At 58.3% G+C, this 19,269-nt stretch overlaps 3 protein-coding genes across 3 annotated transcripts in view; all 3 read left to right on the plus strand.

The window, feature by feature from the left end:
* Positions 1-5,970, plus strand: part of oser1 (oxidative stress responsive serine-rich 1) — a 6,541-nt gene extending 571 nt beyond the window's left edge. The window contains exons 2-4 of the mRNA XM_080521998.1: positions 1,407-1,519; positions 2,716-2,826; positions 3,993-5,970. Coding sequence (XP_080378124.1) covers positions 1,440-1,519; positions 2,716-2,826; positions 3,993-4,692 — 891 coding nt within the window. The 5' untranslated portion in view covers positions 1,407-1,439 and the 3' untranslated portion in view covers positions 4,693-5,970. The remainder of the gene's footprint in view (positions 1-1,406; positions 1,520-2,715; positions 2,827-3,992) is intronic.
* Positions 5,971-6,901: 931 nt separating this feature from the next.
* On the plus strand, positions 6,902-12,166 carry manf (mesencephalic astrocyte-derived neurotrophic factor). Its single transcript, XM_080522002.1, has 4 exons — positions 6,902-7,089; positions 8,647-8,774; positions 9,568-9,709; positions 10,851-12,166. The coding sequence occupies exons 1-4, from the start codon at positions 6,996-6,998 to the stop codon at positions 11,033-11,035; spliced, it is 549 nt and encodes a 182-aa protein (XP_080378128.1). The 5' UTR covers positions 6,902-6,995; the 3' UTR covers positions 11,036-12,166.
* A 1,567-nt stretch (positions 12,167-13,733) lies between these two features.
* Positions 13,734-17,906, plus strand: rbm15b (RNA binding motif protein 15B). The gene is given in 3 exon segments (XM_080521999.1): positions 13,734-15,364; positions 15,366-16,967; positions 17,010-17,906. Coding segments are annotated over 2 exon segments (2,529 nt in total). The 5' UTR covers positions 13,734-13,781; the 3' UTR covers positions 16,312-16,967; positions 17,010-17,906.
* Positions 17,907-19,269: the final 1,363 nt, after the last annotated feature.

The following is a 19,269-nucleotide window of genomic DNA, read 5'->3' on the forward strand; positions in this document are numbered from 1 at the left end:
GAAGCTAAACCAAACACAGGCGCACTTCTTTCCTCACGATCTTACGTAACGTCAGAGTCAAAACTCTTTTCTGGTTCCTGTCGCTTTAAGAGGCGAGACGCAGAGATCCGCGTCCTGCGCTTCATCACATTGTTGCTGTTGTTATTGTTATTATTGTAGTTCTGGACCACGGGCACCAGCAGCACAGCTAACGTGTGTAACATTGGGAATATCTCGCTATTAGTGAGTGATTGATTGGGCCAAACGTTTCCCAATAAACCAGAAAGAGACTGTATAAAGCGCTGGGGCGAGATCAGGCCTGTTTGGACACAAGAAACACGTCGAAACGTGTGGAACATTTGGCTGTGACTCTTATTGACGATTCGGCCAAGCGTTTCCCAATAAGTTGCCATGGAGACGCTGAGATCAAAGGGGAGGCAGGCAGACAAGATTCCCTCTGGAATATTGCAGTTATTATTCTGCCCTTTTTTCTGAAAGTGACTGTCTCACGTCTTTAGGAGCACCGGCCTCAGAACATCATGAGGGGAGTTGTAGTGTGGCGGGTGGAGCAAGGTGGAGGAAGCTGGAGGCAGGTGGAGGCAGGTGGAGAACATTTCAGAGGGAATTTACTGCGATGAGATCTACTGGTTGGGCCGTCAGATGATGACAAATCGTCCCTGAAGCAGTTTGTAGTAAAATACATGTAAACAAACCAATAAATCAACTCACAGATGGACAGACTGAGGGAGACGGGGGTCTCCTGGACGGTCTGCGGGACCAGAGGACGTTTGACGGGACGCTGGTCCGTCGTCCTGCAGTTCTTACTGGACTGCAGTAGAGTTTGAAGTAACATCAAGTTTAGCGCCGTCTCTGCTCCGAGTGCAGCTCTCGTCCCGGGAGGCTCGTGGTCCAGCCCGTTTCCACGGCAACAATTTCATTGTGTTTTGGGCCTCCGTTTCCATGACGGCGCTGCTCAGAGTCCCTGAACACACAAGTTGTTGGTGGTCTGTCCTCCAGAATGCCGTGTCCCCCGGTCTGACCGTCCTCAGGACGTCTCGTGTGACGGCGGAGCTTTTAGGAAGAAAAGTGTTTCATTAGAGACACGGTGCAAATGAGTCCTGAAGTTCACCCTCTCACCCTCTCACCCTCTCACCCTCTCGCCCTCTCACCCTCTCGCCCTCTCACCCTCTCGCCCTCTCGCCCTCTCACCCTCTCACCCTCTCGCCCTCTCACCCTCTCGCCCTCTCGCCCTCTCGCCCTCTCACCCTCTCGCCCTCTCACCCTCTCACCCTCTCACCCTCTCGCCCTCTCACCCTCTCACCCTCTCGCCCTCTCACCCTCTCACCCTCTCACCCTCTCGCCCTCTCACCCTCTCACCCTCTCGCCCTCTCACCCTCTCACCCTCCCGGTGTGGCCCTGGGTTGCAGCTGGGTGGCTGGTTGGAGCGTCCTCCTGTCGCCATGGAGGCAGGAGTGAAGGACTGTGAGGAGGAGGACACGCTGCAGACGGCCTTCAAGAAGCTGAGGGTGGACGCTGAGAGGTGAGTACCAGGGACCAGGGACCAGGGACCAGGGACCAGGGACCAGGGACCAGGCCTGGGCCTGGAGCCCCCCTCACCCTCTGTACTACTTCCTGTTTACTGTCAGTCTGCTGCCTTCTTGGCCACAGTGTCCAGTTCCATGATTCATGTGAGCAGCTGGTGTGTCTCACCCCATCTCACTCTCTCACCCTCACCCCCTCTCACTCTCTCTCCCTCTCACTCTCTCTCCCTCTCACTCTCTCACCCTCTCACCCCGTCTCACTCTCTCACCCTCACCCCCTCTCACTCTCTCTCCCTCTCACTCTCTCACCCTCTCACCCCATCTCACTCTCTCACCCTCACCCCCTCTCACCCTCTCACTCTCTCACCCCCTCTCACTCTCTCTCCCTCTCACTCTCTCACCCTCTCACCCCGTCTCACTCTCTCACCCTCACCCCCTCTCACTCTCTCTCACTCTCTCACCCCGTCTCACTCTCTCACCCTCACCCTCTCACTCTCTCACCCTCTCACTCTCTCACCCTCTCACCCCGTCTCACTCTCTCACCCTCTCACCCCATCTCACTCTCTCACCCTCACCCCCTCTCACTCTCTCTCCCTCTCACTCTCTCACCCTCTCACCCCGTCTCACTCTCTCACCCTCACCCCCTCTCACTCTCTCTCCCTCTCACTCTCTCACCCTCTCACCCCGTCTCACTCTCTCACCCTCACCCCCTCTCACTCTCTCACTCTCTCACCCTCTCACCCCATCTCACTCTCTCACCCTCACCCCCTCTCACCCTCTCACTCTCTCACCCCCTCTCACTCTCTCTCCCTCTCACTCTCTCACCCTCTCACCCCGTCTCACTCTCTCACCCTCACCCCCTCTCACTCTCTCTCACTCTCTCACCCCGTCTCACTCTCTCACCCTCACCCTCTCACTCTCTCACCCTCACCCCCTCTCACTCTCTCACCCTCTCACCCCGTCTCACTCTCTCACCCTCTCACCCCATCTCACTCTCTCACCCTCACCCCCTCTCACTCTCTCTCCCTCTCACTCTCTCACCCTCTCACCCCGTCTCACTCTCTCACCCTCTCACCCCATCTCACTCTCTCACCCTCACCCCCTCTCACTCTCTCTCCCTCTCACTCTCTCACCCTCTCACCCCGTCTCACTCTCTCACCCTCACCCCCTCTCACCCTCTCACCCTCTCTGGCAGCCGGTCGGGGTCAGTGGGTGTGTCCGAGGCGTCCCGGGCGGCGTCACGAGCGTCTGTGGAGGTCGGCGGGGTGAAAACCAAACTCTGCTGCCCCAAAGACAACTGGCATGGGTGAGTTGACCCCCCCCCCCCCCCCCCCCCCAACACCCCCGTTTAGCTTCAGGGGGTCTGACGTCCCTCGTTAATGTCTTTTAAAGATACGGGACTCAGATCGTCAGCAGTTGAAATCGTCTTTAATGTCTTCAACTTGTCCTGAACTTGTCCCTTTGTTGTAAAAAGATTCTAGTAGATAAACCGTGTGGCACCGCGTGGCGCTGTGTGACACCGCGTGGCGCTGTGTGACACCGCATGGCACCGTGTGGCACCGCGTGGCGCTGTGTGACACCGCGTGGTGCTGTGTGACACCGCGTGGCGCTGTGTGGCACCGCGTGGCGCTTTGTGGCACCGTGTGGCGCTGTGTGGCACCGCGTGGCGCTGTGTGGCACCGCGTGGCGCTGTGTGGCACCGTGTGGCGCTGTGTGGCACCGCGTGGCGCTGTGTGACACCGCGTGGCGCTGTGTGGCACCGTGTGGCACCGTGTGGCACTGTGTGGCACCGTGTGGCACCGCGTGGCGCTGTGTGACACCGTGTGGCACCGTGTGGCACCGCGTGGCGCTGTGTGACACCGCGTGGCGCCGTGTGGCACCGCGTGGCGCCGTGTGACACCGCGTGGCGCCGTGTGGCACCGCGTGGCGCTGTGTGGCACCGCGTGGCGCTGTGTGGCACTGCGTGGCACCGCGTGCCGCTGTGTGGCACCGCGTGGCGCTGTGCGGCACCGGGTGGCACCGCGTGGCGCTGTGTGGCACTGTGCAGCACCGTGTGACACCGCGTGGCGCTGTGTGGCACTGTGCGGCACCGTGTGGCACCGCGTGGCGCCGGCGTGTCGGGAAGCGAGTTCAAAACGTGTGAATTGTTGAAAAGGTTCCTGAAACACGACGGCGTCCTGGTTTTTCCTCGACGTGAATTAAAGGTCTTCAGACTCGTTCTCTCTGTCGAGGTGAAGAGACGAAGCGTCCACTTCCTGTTGGGAGTTCGTTTCCATGACAACGGCTCTCGGAGTCTCTGACAGCACGACTGTCTCAAGGACTCCTTCTGGACGGCGCCTTTCTGCCGTTGCCGTGGGAACGGACATCCTTTTCAGAACGTGGAGCTTTTCTGAGACCACGGAGGAGTTTTCGCCGTAGCGTTGCCATGGAAACGGGTCCTGAGGACTGTCTTGTGTGTTTGGTCTCCTGCAGCGGCAGCAGGAAGTCGTCCCGCGGTTCGTCTCGGGTCCAGCGCCGCCGCAGGTCCAAGTCCCCGATCCTCCACCCCCCGAAGTTCACGTACTGCAGCAGCGCCGCGCCGCCGCCCCCCGGTGGCTGCCTGAAGCATCAGCGCCTGGCCGCCCCCGCCCCGCCGGACGCCCGCCCCCCCGCGGAGGACCGCGGATCCTCGGCGGGCCGGACGGAGCCGGGCCGCTCCGGGGCGGCGGACCGCAGCCCCCCGCTGGTTTTCGGCTCCTGCGCCGGTTCTGAGGGCGGCGGCGGGGGGGCGGAGCCGGCGGCGGCGGGCGGTCGGAGGCCGGCCGAGGCGGTGGACTTCCGGGCGCTGGCGGAGCTGCGGGGGAGGGGCGGCTGCTCGGAGTGCGGAGCCGCCGAGGCGCCGGAGGACGACGGACCGGCCGCCGCACGCTGCCGCTGCCGGCCGGCGCCGCGCAGCTGGGACGGCGTGCGGGTGTACTCCTTCACCGGCCTCCGGGACGTCATGGCGGAGTGCGAGGGGGGTCTGCAGAGGCCCCGGGACCCCCCCAGGACTCTGGGCTCCCCCAGGTCCTGCTCGGAGCAGGCCCGGGGCTACGTGGACGACGTCACCATGGAGGACCTGGCCGGCTACATGGAGTTCTACCTCTACTTCCCCAAGAAGATGTCGCACATGGCCGAGATGATGTACACTTAGGACTCGGTGGCGCCGGGACCTGCGGGCCCGGACCCGGTCCAGAACCCGGTCCGGACCCGGTCCAGAGGCAGCCACAGAAGTTCCCCCAGTCTGACGTTCAGAGCTCAGCGTTCACCCTCATCCAGCACTGTCATGAGGCCACGCCCCCTTCTGGCCGGTTGCCATGGTGATGAACAATATTTGATGAGGTTTCGTCTCTCTGAGGTTCCGTCTCTGAAGTTTCGTCTCTGAGGTTCCGTCTCTCTGAGGTTCCGTCTCTCTGAGGTTTCGTCTCTGAGGTTTCGTCTCTGAAGTTCCGTCTCTCTGAGGTTTCGTCTCTGAAGTTTCGTCTCTGAGGTTCCGTCTCTCTGAGGTTCCGTCTCTCTGAGGTTTCGTCTCTGAGGTTTCGTCTCTGAAGTTTCGTCTCTGAGGTTCCGTCTCTCTGAGGTTCCGTCTCTGAGGTTTCGTCTCTGAGGTTCCGTCTCTCTGAGGTTCCGTCTCTGAGGTTTCGTCTCTGAGGTTCCGTCTCTGAGGTTTCGTCTCTGAGGTTCCGTCTCTCTGAGGTTTCGTCTCTGAAGTTTCGTCTCTGAGGTTCCGTCTCTCTGAGGTTCCGTCTCTGAGGTTTCGTCTCTGAGGTTCCGTCTCTCTGAGGTTCCGTCTCTCTGAGGTTTCGTCTCTGAGGTTTCGTCTCTGAAGTTTCGTCTCTGAAGTTTCGTCTCTGAGGTTCCGTCTCTCTGAGGTTCCGTCTCTGAGGTTCCGTCTCTGAGGTTCCGTCTCTCTGAGGTTCCGTCTCTGAGGTTCCGTCTCTCTGAGGTTCCGTCTCTGAGGTTCCGTCTCTCTGAGGTTCCGTCTCTGAGGTTTCGTCTCTGAGGTTCCGTCTCTGAGGTTCCGTCTCTCTGAGGTTTCGTCTCTGAGGTTTCGTCTCTGAAGTTTCGTCTCTGAGGTTCCGTCTCTCTGAGGTTCCGTCTCTCTGAGGTTTCGTCTCTGAAGTTTCGTCTCTCTGAGGTTTCGTCTCTGAAGTTTCGTCTCTGAGGTTCCGTCTCTCTGAGGTTCCGTCTCTGAGGTTCCGTCTCTCTGAGGTTCCGTCTCTCTGAGGTTCCGTCTCTGAGGTTCCGTCTCTCTGAGGTTCCGTCTCTTCAGGGTTCATGCAGTCTGAAATGTCGTGTCACTGGTTGCTGGTTGTTGGACTCGTCCGGCCGGTTTGATGGTGGAGAAGTTAGAAATCAGTCCAGGAGCTCTGGAAGTTCAGCTGAACTCCTTGAAACTTTAATAAATTAATAATAAAGAATTCATCCAAATGTGTTTTCTTGATCTGAATCTTCGATGAACGAATGAATGAATTTCCTCCCTTTAGGTTAAAAATAGTTTGTTCTTTAATGAAAATACCGAGTCGTGTTTAGATCTCTAGTCGTTTGACGCAGAAGAACAAAATAACTTGTGAAACATGAAAAGCAAACGGGAGCAAAGAAAATGAAGTTTAGGAATTTAACGTTTCAATGTAGAAATATTGGAAAATGAGACACAAACATCTCAATCGATGGAGAAACGATGTAGAAAAATAAGAAACTTTTCAAAAAATATGTTTTTTTAGATAAAATGTAGATTAAAATCTTCAGGATTCAGACAAACAGTATTATTGGTACTGATAATTGTTCTACTATCTTGAATGTTCTATCTTATATTACACCTACAATGAATATGTGTGTTGGATTCTAGCTATGATATATCTATGATTCCAGATGTTCTTTAGCTGATTCTTGCTTTCATATATTTATTTTTCTATTTGTAATATATCTGATTCTAGTTATTATATGTGTAAATCTCGCTGTGATAAATGTTATTCAAACTAAAATGATATACAACGGGGAGAAATATTTTTGATTCTATGATTCTTGATCTTGATGTTGCTTTATTATATTTACGATTCATCCGTGTGTTGTTATATATCTTCATATGTGCTTGTACCATTATCACGATTCGAGCTTTATATGTCTATTTTATTTACAGATCGTAAGATTCTAGCTATCATAACTCTATAATTCTAGGTTTAGTCGATCTACATCGCTAATAGACGTGGCGGAAACGCGTTGAGGCTGTGGACCAATCACACGCCGCCAACTGGACGTTGTTCCCGGACGGTGTCGTTTTCATCCAATCAGAAGACGGTGCGTGGAGCGCGGCCTCTGCCGTCACGTCGTTCCACCAATAAGGAGGCAGCCGGAAGTGGTTCCCGGCGTGCGTAGCTGGAAGCGGCTCGCTCGGACTCAGGAGGACTCGGTGTCCCGGTTCCACCACTCGGCCCTGAGAGCTTCACCCCGGACGACATGTGGACTGTGAGCGGGCTGTCGGTGGCGCTGGCGCTCGCCATGGTGCCCGGTCCCCGGCCCGCCGGAGCCCTGAAGGAGGGCGAGTGTGAAGGTAGGTCCGCTCCGGAGGTAGCTCTCCCCCAGGAGGTAGCCCCCTCCTCCCGGTAGCTCTCCCCCTGGAGGTAGCCTCCTCCTCCCGGTAGCTCTCCCCCAGGAGGTAGCCCCCTCCTCCCGGTAGCTCTCCCCCTGGAGGCAGCCCCCTCCTCCGGGTAGCTCTCCCCCAGGAGGCAGCCCCCTCCTCCGGGTAACTCTCCCCCAGGAGGCAGCCCCCTCCTCCGGGTAACTCTCCCGCAGGAGGTAGCCCCCTCCTCCCGGTAGGTAGCCCCCAGGAAGTAGCCCCCTCCTCCCCGTAGGTAGCCCCCAGGAGGTAGCCCCCTCCTCCCGGTAACTCTCCCCCAGGAGGTAGCTCCCTCCTCCCGGTAGGTAGCCCCCAGGAAGTAGCCCCCTCCTCCCCGTAGGTAGCCCCCAGGAGGTAGCCCCCTCCTCCCGGTAGGTAGCCCCCTCCTCCCGGTAACTCTCCCCCAGGAGGTAGCCCCCTCCTCTGGGTAACTCTCCCGCAGGAGGTAGCCCCCTCCTCCCCGTAGGTAGCCCCCAGGAGGTAGCCCCCTCCTCCCGGTAACTCTCCCAGGAGGTAGCCCCCTCCTCCCGGTAGCTCTCCCCCAGGAGGTAGCCCCCTCCTCCCGGTAGCTCTCCCCCAGGAGGTAGCCCCCTCCTCCCGGTAACTCTCCCAGGAGGTAGCCCCCTCCTCCCGGTAACTCTCCCAGGAGGTAGCCCCCTCCTCCCGGTAGCTCTCCCCCAGGAGGTAGCCCCCTCCTCCCGGTAGCTCTCCCCCAGGAGGCAGCCCCCTCCTCCCGGTAACTCTCCCAGGAAGCAGCCCTGTTCCAGGTAGTTCCAGGTATTACCGGGTGTTATCAGGCTGTTCCAGGTAGTTCCAGGTGTTCCAGGTGTTCAGTCAGACTCTGAACCTTGTGGATCTTCTGCCAACAGAATTAGAAAAGCAGCTTCCTGTTATTGGGTGGGACCTCTGACCTCTGACCTCTGACCTCCAGCCTGACCTGTGGCCACAGTGTGACCAGTGGATCAGAAACACTCTCACATGTTAATGTTCCAGTTTTCAGGGACTCGTGTTCTGTTTCTGATTGATGTGGCCTCTGGGGCCACGTTAGCTTTAGCATTAGCCTCTGACTCTTCCTCCCTGCTCCTCTTCCTCCCTGCTCCTCTTCCTCTCTGCTCCTCTTCCTCTCTGCTCCTCTTCCTCTCTGCTCCTCTTCCTCCCTGCTCCTCTTCCTCTCTGCTCCTCTTCCTCTCTGCTCCTCTTCCTCCCTGCTCCTCCTCCTCTCTGCTCCTCTTCCTCCCTGCTCCTCTTCCTCTCTGCTCCTCCTCCTCTCTGCTCCTCCTCCTCTCTGCTCCTCCTCCTCCCTGCTCCTCCTCCTCTCTGCTCCTCTTCCTCCCTGCTCCTCCTCCTCTCTGCTCCTCTTCCTCCCTGCTCCTCTTCCTCTCTGCTCCTCCTCCTCTCTGCTCCTCCTCCTCTCTGCTCCTCCTCCTCCCTGCTCCTCCTCCTCTCTGCTCCTCTTCCTCTCTGCTCCTCCTCCTCCCTGCTCCTCCTCAGTGTGTGTGACGTTCCTGGGGAGGTTCTACGACTCGTTGAAGGAGAACCACATCGACTTCAACATCAACGACATCGAGAAGGAAATCCTGAAGAGCTGCGCCGACGCTAAGGGGAAGGAGAACCGCTTCGTGAGTCTCTGTCTCTGTCTCTGTCTCTGTCTGTCTCTGTGTCTGTCTCTGTCTCTGTCTCTGTCTCTGTCTGTCTGTGTCTGTCTCTGTCTCTGTCTATGTGTCTGTCTCTGTCTCTGTGTCTGTCTCTGTCTCTGTCTCTGTGTCTGTCTCTGTCTCTGTCTCTGTCTCTGTCTCTGTCTCTGTGTCTGTCTGTCTCTGTCTCTGTCTCTGTCTATGTGTCTGTGTCTGTGTCTGTGTCTGTCTCTGTGTCTGTCTCTGTGTCTGTCTATGTCTCTGTCTCTGTCTCTGTCTCTGTGTCTGTCTCTGTCTCTGTGTCTGTCTCTGTCTCTGTCTCTGTCTCTGTCTCTGTCTCTGTGTCTGTCTGTGTCTGTCTCTGTCTCTGTCTATGTGTCTGTGTCTGTGTCTGTGTCTGTCTCTGTGTCTGTCTCTGTGTCTGTCTATGTCTCTGTCTCTGTCTCTGTGTCTGTGTCTGTCTCTGTGTCTGTCTCTGTCTCTGTGTCTGTGTCTGTCTCTGTGTCTGTCTCTGTCTCTGTGTCTGTGTCTGTCTCTGTGTCTGTCTCTGTCTCTGTGTCTGTCTGTCTATGTCTGTGTCTGTGTCTGTGTCTGTCTCTGTGTCTGTGTCGTCTCGCTGGTTCCTGGTTCTGCCAGCAGAGGGCGCTGCCTCACGGCCGTGTGTGTGTGTGTGTGTGTGTGTGTGTGTGTGTGTGTGTGTGTGTGTGTGTGTGTGTGTGTGTGTGTGTGTGTGTGTGTGTGTGTGTGTGTGTGTGTGTGTGTGTGTGTGTGTGTGTAGTGCTACTACATCGGGGGGACCAGCGACGCAGCGACCAAGATGATCAACGAAGTGTCCAAACCTCTCCGGTCCCACGTCCCCGTGGACAAGATCTGTGAGAAGCTCCGCAAGAAGGACGGACAGATCTGTGAGCTGAGATATGGTGAGCAGGTTCTGGTTCTCCTCTGTTCTCCTCTGGTCCTCCTCTGTTCTCCCCTGGTTCTCCTCTGTTCTCCCCTGGTCCTCCCCTGGTTCTACCCTGGTTCTCCCCTGTTCTCCCCTGGTCCTCCTCTGTTCTCCTCTGGTTCTACTCTGTTCTCCCCTGGTCCTCCCCTGGTTCTCCCCTGGTTCTCCCCTGGTCCTCCCCTGTTCTCCCCTGGTTCTACCCTGGTCCTCCCCTGGTTCTCCTCTGTTCTCCCCTGGTCCTCCTCTGTTCTCCTCTGGTTCTACTCTGTTCTACCCTGGTCCTCCCCTGGTCCTCCCCTGGTCCTCCCCTGGTCCTCCCCTGGTTCTACCCTGGTCCTCCCCTGGTTCTACCCTGGTCCTCCCCTGGTCCTCCTCTGTTCTCCCCTGGTTCTACCCTGGTTCTCCCCTGGTCCTCCTCTGTTCTCCCCTGGTTCTACCCTGGTTCTACCCTGGTCCTCCCCTGGTTCTCCCCTGTTCTCCCCTGGTTCTACCCTGGTCCTCCCCTGTTCTCCCCTGGTTCTACCCTGGTCCTCCCCTGGTTCTCCTCTGTTCTCCCCTGGTCCTCCTCTGTTCTCCTCTGGTTCTACTCTGTTCTCCCCTGGTCCTCCCCTGGTCCTCCCCTGGTCCTCCCCTGGTCCTCCCCTGGTCCTCCCCTGGTTCTACCCTGGTCCTCCCCTGGTCCTCCCCTGGTCCTCCCCTGGTTCTACCCTGGTTCTACCCTGGTCCTCCCCTGGTCCTCCCCTGGTTCTCCTCTGTTCTCCCCTGGTCCTCCTCTGTTCTCCCCTGGTTCTACTCTGTTCTCCCCTGGTCCTCCCCTGGTCCTCCCCTGGTCCTCCCCTGGTTCTACCCTGGTCCTCCCCTGGTTCTACCCTGGTCCTCCCCTGGTTCTACCCTGGTCCTCCCCTGGTTCTACCCTGGTCCTCCTCTGTTCTCCCCTGGTTCTACCCTGGTTCTACCCTGGTTCTCCCCTGGTCCTCCTCTGTTCTCCCCTGGTTCTACCCTGGTTCTACCCTGGTCCTCCCCTGGTTCTCCCCTGTTCTCCCCTGGTTCTACCCTGGTTCTCCTCTGTTCTCCCCTGGTCCTCCCCTGGTTCTAACCGCCCCCCCTCCCCCCCCCAGACCAGCAGCTGGACCTGACCTCGGTGGACCTGAAGAAGCTGAAGGTGAAGGATCTGAAGAAGGTTCTAGAGGACTGGGGCGAGTCCTGCAAGGGCTGCGCCGAGAAGTCCGACTTCATCCGCAAGATCCTGGAACTCATGGCCAAGTACGACCCGGCTGCCGCCAGGGCCCGGTCCGACCTGTGAGGACCAGGACCGCCAGGGCCCGGTCCGACCTGTGAGGACCAGGACCGCCAGGGCCCGGTCCGACCTGTGAGGACCAGGTCCGCCAGGGCCCGGTCCGACCTGTGAGGACCAGGACCGCCAGGGCCCGGTCCGACCTGTGAGGACCAGGACCGCCAGGGCCCGGACCCACCTGTCGGGACCAGGTCCTCCAGGGCCCGGACCCACCTGTGAGGACCTGGACCCACCTGTGAGGACCAGGTCTGACCTGGTCCGATCGGGCCACCATCCAAACAGGAAGTGGAGACATTTGACAGGAAGTCCTCACTGGTTTTGTCTCCTGGTTCTGGAGTTGGAGGGACGATTGCATCACCTCGTGTTTGGAACGTAAATCTGAAGTGGACTTGGATCATCCTCATCCTCATCATCCTCATCCTCATCATCCTCATCCTCCTCCAGCTGTTAACCATGACTCAGCAGAAAATCAGCAGTTTTCATTTTTTATCTTCTGTTGTAACAAAGTGGAAATATTCTGTTCAAACATCCACTGGTGTAAAATGAGGGGTTAGGATTAAGGTTAGGATTGGGATTAGGATTAGAATGAAGGTTAGGATTAGGGATTAGGATTATGATTAGAATTAAGGTTAGGATTGGGATTAGGATTAGAATTAAGGTTAGACGTAGCAGGAAACGATGGTCATCGTGGCTCTTTAACATCCAAACAAGCAGAAGAGTCTTGGTTCTCCAGTTTAACATCTAAAGGACTTGAAAAGGAATTCAAATGAGAAATTTGGCAGAAAAAGTTTCAATATAATTTAAGAAAGACGTGTTGTTAAAACTTAAAAGCATTTAATTAAATAAGGAAAAGAATTCAAGTGGCTCAGATTAAACTGTAAATATTTTGTTTTGGTGAAAATTAAACCATCAAGTCGTTTTAAAGGGAACTGACTGGTAGTTTGTTGGTCGTTTCCTGTTTCCTCCTGACCTCGTCTCTTCCTGCTTCCTGTCCGCCCTCCAACGCTCTTTAAGCCCCGCCCCCCCTCCCTCACCTGGCGGGGGAGGGGCGGTCAGGTATAAGCCCCGCCCCCTGGGCTGCTGTTGTTTCAGTGACTTCTGGTTTGTTACTACTTTTTCATTAAAAGATGGAAAACCTGACTAGACTGCCTTCATTTCTACTGTCCTGCTGGGGGGGTTCTACTGTCCTGCTGGGGGGGTTCTACTGTCCTGCTGGGGGGGTTCTACTGTCCTGCTGGGGGGTTCTACTGCCACCGGGGGGTTCTACTGTCCTGCTGGCGGGTTCTACTGCCACCGGGGGGTTCTACTGTCCTGCTGGGGGGTTCTACTGCCACCGGGGGGTTCTACTGTCCTGCTGGCGGGTTCTACTGCCACCGGGGGGTTCTACTGCCCTGCTGGGGGGTTCTACTGCCCTGCTGGGGGGGTTCTACTGTCACCGGGGGGTTCTACTGCCACCGGGGGGGTTCTACAGCCACCGGGGGGCGCCGCGGAGCCATGGGGGGTTTCTACTGTCCTGCTGGGGGGTTCTACTATCCTGCTGGCGGGTTCTACTGCCACCGGGGGGTTCTACTGCCACCGGGGGGTTCTACTGTCCTGCTGGCGGGTTCTACTGCCACCGGGGGGTTCTACTGTCCTGCTGGGGGGTTCTACTGTCCTGCTGGGGGGGTTCTACTGTCACCGGGGGGTTCTATTGCCACCGGGGGGTTTCTACTGTCCTGCTGGGGGGTTCTACTGCCACCGGGGGGCGCCGCGGAGCCATGGGGGGTCGAGAAGCCACAGCTTCCCTTCAGCCTGACTTGCCGCCATTTTTTTCTTCCACTTTTAACACTTAAACTGATTTTTTATGAGTTAACAGTCGACTCACTTATTTTTTAAGCGTAAAAACTTAAATCCCTTCAAACAAGGAGATTCTGAGTTTCCCTGGAAAACCTGGACGTTTAGAGCAGGAAGAGGAAATACCATCAGTACTTTTATGTTGATGCTCGTGTGTACTTCTATTATATTTACAGCTTTCAAGAAGCACTGGCCCATGGACTGTGTGTATATATTTATATTTATATACAGTATATGTTATATGTATAAGAACTTTATTGCGCAAATAGGCAACATCCAGACAAACAAAACAATAACCAATACACAGTGCTCATAAATAAAACATTCATATAATCTGAAGCTCGATGGCAGATACTCAAAGTTTGTAACTATAACAGTATAATTAAAAAAGATCAGGGACGCTGAGGGTCTCATTGTTCATTTTAGAATAGTTCTTTTATAACATCGACAGTTTCGCTGTTTTATTACCAAGTGCGTTATTTCAATTCAATATTAAACTTAACCAAATATTGTTGATCTGCATTTATGAACACGAACCTTCCTAATCTTTGCTCAGGATTATTAAATCAACTACACATTCTCTTTATATGCAGTTACTTTAAAAATCTATCAACATTATTTGTACATAAACAGTAAATATCCTGCCCAATTAAAGTGCGTCCCACGTCACGACGCCGGGTGACGTCACACGCAGGCCCCGCCCTCCGGAGGGACGCGCACATTCCTATTGTCCAAGATGGCGGCCCGGAGCAGCTCCTCCGGCTGACATGTTTTTAACTCGGTTTACGCGCTTTTCCGTTTTTCCTGCCACATTGATGTGAATCTTCCGGGCCGGAGGGTCTGCGGGTCTGCGCCGAAGCCTCTGCCCCCTCTCCCCCCCCCCCCCCCCCCCCGCCCAGCCCCGGGCCCCCCCACCGAGTGAATGAAGCGGCAGGCCGGCAGGGAGGGCAGCCCGTCCAGGGCCGCCGCCAAGCGGCTCCGGGAGCGGGAGAGCGCGCGGCGGGAGGAGCTGCCGCCGCCGCCGCCGCCGCCGCCGCTGGCGCTGCTGCTGGCGGAGAGCCACCGGTACCACCGCCGGAGCCGCAGCCGGGAGCGCGAGAAGCCGCGGCTGCGGGACGAGCGAGCGGCGGTGGCGCTGGAGCTCCACCACCGGCACGAGCTGAGCCTGCTGGGCCGGCCGCCGCTGCGGACCTCCGCCGCCGCCGCCGCCGCGGCCCCGGAGCTTCCCGCCGCGCGGCCCGGGACGCTGGAGTACAAGACGCTGCTCATCAGCAACCTGGGCTCGCAGGTGTCGGACGAGGACGTGGAGGACGCGCTGTTCCACGACTTCAAGAAGTTCGGCGACGTGAGCGTGAAGCTGTCCCACACGCCGGAGCTCGGCCGCATCGCCTACGTCAACTTCCGCCACCCGGAGGACGCCAAGGAGGCCCGGCACGCCAAGGCGTCGCGCCTGCTGCTGGGCGAGCGGCAGCTGAAGATCGAGCCCATGTACGTGAGGCGGCGCAGCGTCACGCCGCCGGACGTCAGCTTCCTGCCGCTGCACGCCCCCTACCCGTACCGGCAGCGCTCCCTGTCCCCCCCGGGGCCGGGGCCGGGGCCCGGGCCCGCCGTCAGCAGCATGCGGGAGCTGCGGGCGCGGCACTACGCCCTGGAGAGCCTGGGCCTGAGCCGGGAGCGCGAGCGCCTGCTGGACTACTACGGCATGCTGGACGAGCGGGGGCGCCCGTACGGCCTGCCCCCCATGCCCGTGGTGGAGGACCTGAAGCCGGAGGACGACCAGCGCGCCACCAGCAACCTGTTCATCGGCAACCTGGACGGCAACGTGACGGAGGGCGAGCTGCGGCGCGGCTTCGACAAGTACGGCGCCATCGAGGACGTGGTGATCAAGCGTCCGGCGCGGGGGCAGGGCGGCGCCTACGCCTTCGTCAAGTTCCAGAACCTGGACATGGCCCACCGGGCCAAGGTGGCCATGCAGGGCCGGCCGGTCGGGGGCAACCCCGTCAAGATCGGCTACGGCAAGGCCAACCCCACCACCCGGCTGTGGGTGGGGGGGCTGGGCCCCGGGAACTCGCTGGCCGCCCTGGCCCGCGAGTTCGACCGCTTCGGCAGCATCCGCAACATCGACTACGTGAAGGGCGACTCCTTCGCCTACATCCAGTACGAGAGTCTGGACGCCGCCCAGGCCGCCTGCACCCAGATGAGGGGCTTCCCCCTGGGGGGGCCGGAGCGCCGCCTCCGGGTGGACTTCGCCAAGGTGGAGGAGAGCCCCTCCCGCCTGTTCCCCCCCGCCTACCAGCCCCCCGTGGCCCTGCCCTCCCACTACGACCTGCTGGGGGAGGCCTACAGTCGCCACCGCAGCCTGGAGCGGGAGCTGCGGGGGCTCCGGGACCGCTCGCCCGCCCCCACCCACGGCCCGCGGGACCGGGCCCCGCCGGAGCGGGACTTCCCCGCCAGCCCCCCCCGCGGCCCGGACCGCAGGCCGGGCGGCGTGGAGGCGTTCGGGAGGAGGGGGGGGGCGGAGCCGTAGCCGCAGCAGGGAGCGCTGGCTGAAGGAGCGGGAGGAGCGCCGCGGCCGGAGGAGGAGCCGGAGCGCCTCCGCCGACCGGCCCGCCGAGGACCGGGGCAAGGAGGGCGGCCGCTCCAAGGCCCGGGGGGTCCCGGGGGGCGCCGCGTCGCCCGACGCCAGCCCCGACCGGGCGAGGGTCCGAGCCCCCGACTCCACCACCGAGCCGCGGGACCACTCCCCCTCCCCCTCCCCCGGGGCGGGGGGGCGGCGGGACGACGACGCGGCGCCGGCCCGCCACCACGTCAAGCGGCCGCCCGCCGAGCCGCCCAACAACAACAACAACAACAACAACCACCACCACCAGCGGGGGGGCGAGGCCCCGGCCCCGGCCCCCCCCCGCGCCTCGCCGCCCCCCGCCTCGCTGTCGGAGTTCGCCCAGACGGCGCTCGCCAAGTCGTGGCACGGCTTCTTCGCCCTGAAGAACAGCAGCTTCCCTACCGAGCTCTACCTGCTGGAGGGCGGCGCCGCCTTCCTCGCCGCCGTGATGCGTGGCGGGGGGGCGGCGGCGCCGGGCCAGCTGAAGATCGCCCAGCGGCTCCGGATGGACCGGACCCGGCTGGACGAGGTGGAGCGCCGCGTCAAGCTGGGCCGGCCCGACGGCTTCGCCGTGCTGCTGGCGCTGCAGGGCCCCGTGGACCGCCAGGCGCCGGCGCCCGAGCCCGGCCTGCAGGTGCGCCTGCTGCGCCACCTGGTCACGTACCTGCGCAACAAGGAGGCGGCCGGCGTGGTCAGCCTGCCCGCCGCCAAGGAGGGGGCGCCGGGCGCCATGCTGTACGCCTTCCCCCCGGGGGACTTCTCCCAGCAGTACCTGCAGGCCGCCAGGAGGACGCTGGGGAACCTGGAGGAGGAGCACATGGTCGTCGTCGTCGTCAGCGACACCGCCTGATGGACACGCCCCCCCCCGCCGCCGCCGCCATGTTGGTTTTTACACGTGTTGATTTCGTGCTGTTGTTCTCCGTGTCACACTACGTCTCCGTTCAGGACGCCACGCCTCGCTCAGCGCACACACACACACACACACACACACACACACACACTAATGAACACTAAGTTACCAAACCAATTGTAATCACACTACTTTCACTTAAGCACATTATGTTGTTGATATTTATGAATCTGCTTTCAGAGAAAGTTTGTATACAAGTTACTTCAACATTCGTTTACAGTCTGAAGAGAAGAGCCATAGATATACAACACTAGAAGCCTCAGGCGGCGCCACCATCTTGGATGAGTCTCCTGCTCTGCTGAACATAAAGGTCCACTAGAACGTGTAGCTCGCTTGCTAGTCCAGGTAGCAACACCAGTAATGGATCATTTTAAAACTAGCAAGCGAGCTACACATGTTCTAGTGGACCTTTATGTTCAGCAGAGCAGGAGACTCATCCAAGATGGCCGCCCTGCAGGAACGTCACCTCGACAGGCCTGAGAGCCACCGGCATCTAGTGATTCTAGCTCTATGGTAGAACTGCTGCTTTACACCAAGTCTGACCTGAAGCTCCAGACACTCCGTCACTTCTTCACTTCACTAAATTGAGCTCCATGGTCCTGGTCCTGGTCCTGGTCCTGGTCCTGGTCCTGGTCCAGGTCCAGGTCCTGGTCCAGGTCCAGGTGTGACAGATTTTTCCAGAAACGGTTTGAATCCAGTTTTATTTTGTTTCTACTGAATTTACTGTTTCCAACTGTAACGATGATGTCATCAGCAGGCGTCTCCATGACAACTGCCTCCAGGGCAGGAGGACCACTTGGTCCAGGCCCTCAGTGTGGTCTGGCAGGTCTGTGGGGGGGCGGCGTGCCTGCCGCGCCTCAGGAGAACCACTCAGTCAATTCCAGGTTTCCACTTTTTTTTTTTTTTTAACAAGTGGAAACAGTTTTCGCAGTTTTATTTCAAAATAAAAGTACTTGACCAAGTGTGAAGATGTCCCTTCAGAGTTAAAGCCTGCATCTGGTCCACAGTTATGCGATGCTGAGCGAGGCGGGACTTCCTGTGTGGACACCCCACTTCCTGTGTGGTTGACCTCACTTCCTGTGTGGTTGACTCCACTTCCTGTGTGGTCGACCTCACTTCCTGTGCAGAAACACTAAACGTGGATGTGAAGCTGCAGTTTTCTACGTGTTTGTTGGAGATTTTCTACAAACGTTCCTCCACTTTTTATACTGATTGTTTGTTTGAAGCGCCGCCGTCCGTCCTGACCTTTGACCTCTGACTTCACCAACCCCCCCCAACCTCTTGACCTCTGACCTGTGAGTGTGTTCATGGTTATAGAAGCATTCCACTCTTATTCTGAAAGGTCGTTCTGTGCGATGTTGCATGAAGAAAAAAACTTTATTTTGTTCGAAACGATAAACTTTTTTTTGTCGTCCGAAAAAAAGATCTGTGAAGTTTTTATTCACATCCCTTCAAAATAAAACCGTTTTCATGGAGAGGAGTCGCTGTGCTCCGTCGTCATGGAAACTGCTCCCATGGGTTTTCACAATAAAGCGATTCCACACGAGACATTAAAAGAAACGGTTTTTCAAACTTGATTAAAAATGAAATGAAAGTTTGAGGGACGAAAAATCTGTGATTTCAAATCAGTCCCAGGATTTCTTCTGCAGAACCAGACCCCGAGGAGAACCTGCAGAACCAGACCCCGAGGAGAACCCGCAGAACCAGACCCCGAGGAGAACCCGCAGAACCAGACCCCGAGGGGAACCCGCAGAACCAGACCCCGAGGGGAACCCACAGAACCAGACCCCGAGGAGAACCTGCAGAACCAGACCCAGAGGAGAACCTGCAGAACCAGACCCAGAGGACAACCTACAGAACCAGACCCCGAGGGGAACCTACAGAACCAGACCCAGAGGAGAACCTACAGAACCAGACCCAGAGGAGAACCTACAGAACCAGACCCAGAGGAGAACCCGCAGAACCAGACCTCTAGGGGAACCTACAGAACCAGACCCAGAGGAGAACCTACAGAACCAGACCCCGAGGGGAACCTGCAGAACCAGACCCAGAGGACAACCTACAGAACCAGACCCCGAGGGGAACCTACAGAACCAGACCCAGAGGAGAACCTACAGAACCAGACCCCGAGGAGAACCCGCAGAACCAGACCCCGAGGAGAACCCGCAGAACCAGACCCCGAGGGGAACCCGCAGAACCAGACCCCGAGGGGAACCCACAGAACCAGACCCCGAGGAGAACCCGCAGAACCAGACCCAGAGGAGAACCTGCAGAACCAGACCCAGAGGACAACCTACAGAACCAGACCCCGAGGGGAACCTACAGAACCAGACCCAGAGGACAACCTACAGAACCAGACCCCGAGGGGAACCTACAGAACCAGACCCAGAGGAGAACCTACAGAACCAGACCCAGAGGAGAACCTACAGAACCAGACCCAGAGGAGAACCCGCAGAACCAGACCCCGAGGGGAACCCGCAGAACCAGACCCCGAGGGGAACCCACAGAACCAGACCCAGAGGAGAACCTGCAGAACCAGACCCAGAGGACAACCTACAGAACCAGACCCCGAGGGGAACCTACAGAACCAGACCCAGAGGAGAACCTACAGAACCAGACCCAGAGGAGAACCTACAGAACCAGACCCAGAGGAGAACCCGCAGAACCAGACCTCTAGGGGAACCTACAGAACCAGACCCAGAGGAGAACCTACAGAACCAGACCCCGAGGGGAACCTGCAGAACCAGACCCAGAGGACAACCTACAGAACCAGACCCCGAGGGGAACCTACAGAACCAGACCCAGAGGAGAACCTACAGAACCAGACCCCGAGGAGAACCCGCAGAACCAGACCCCGAGGAGAACCCGCAGAACCAGACCCCGAGGGGAACCCGCAGA

This window comes from Blennius ocellaris (assembly GCF_963422515.1).
Source record: "Blennius ocellaris genome assembly, contig: SCAFFOLD_273, whole genome shotgun sequence".
NCBI classification, from domain to species: Eukaryota; Metazoa; Chordata; class Actinopteri; order Blenniiformes; family Blenniidae; genus Blennius; species Blennius ocellaris.

Bases quoted from the DNA above. Each gene is read 5' to 3' on its own strand.
- manf (XM_080522002.1), top strand. From the start codon at position 6,996: ATGTGGACTGTGAGCGGGCTGTCGGTGGCGCTGGCGCTCGCCATGGTG. The intron at 8,775-9,567 runs GTGAGTCTCTGT...GTGTGTGTGTAG, and splicing joins AGGGGAAGGAGAACCGCTTC to TGCTACTACATCGGGGGGAC. The intron at 9,710-10,850 runs GTGAGCAGGTTC...TCCCCCCCCCAG, and splicing joins GATCTGTGAGCTGAGATATG to ACCAGCAGCTGGACCTGACC.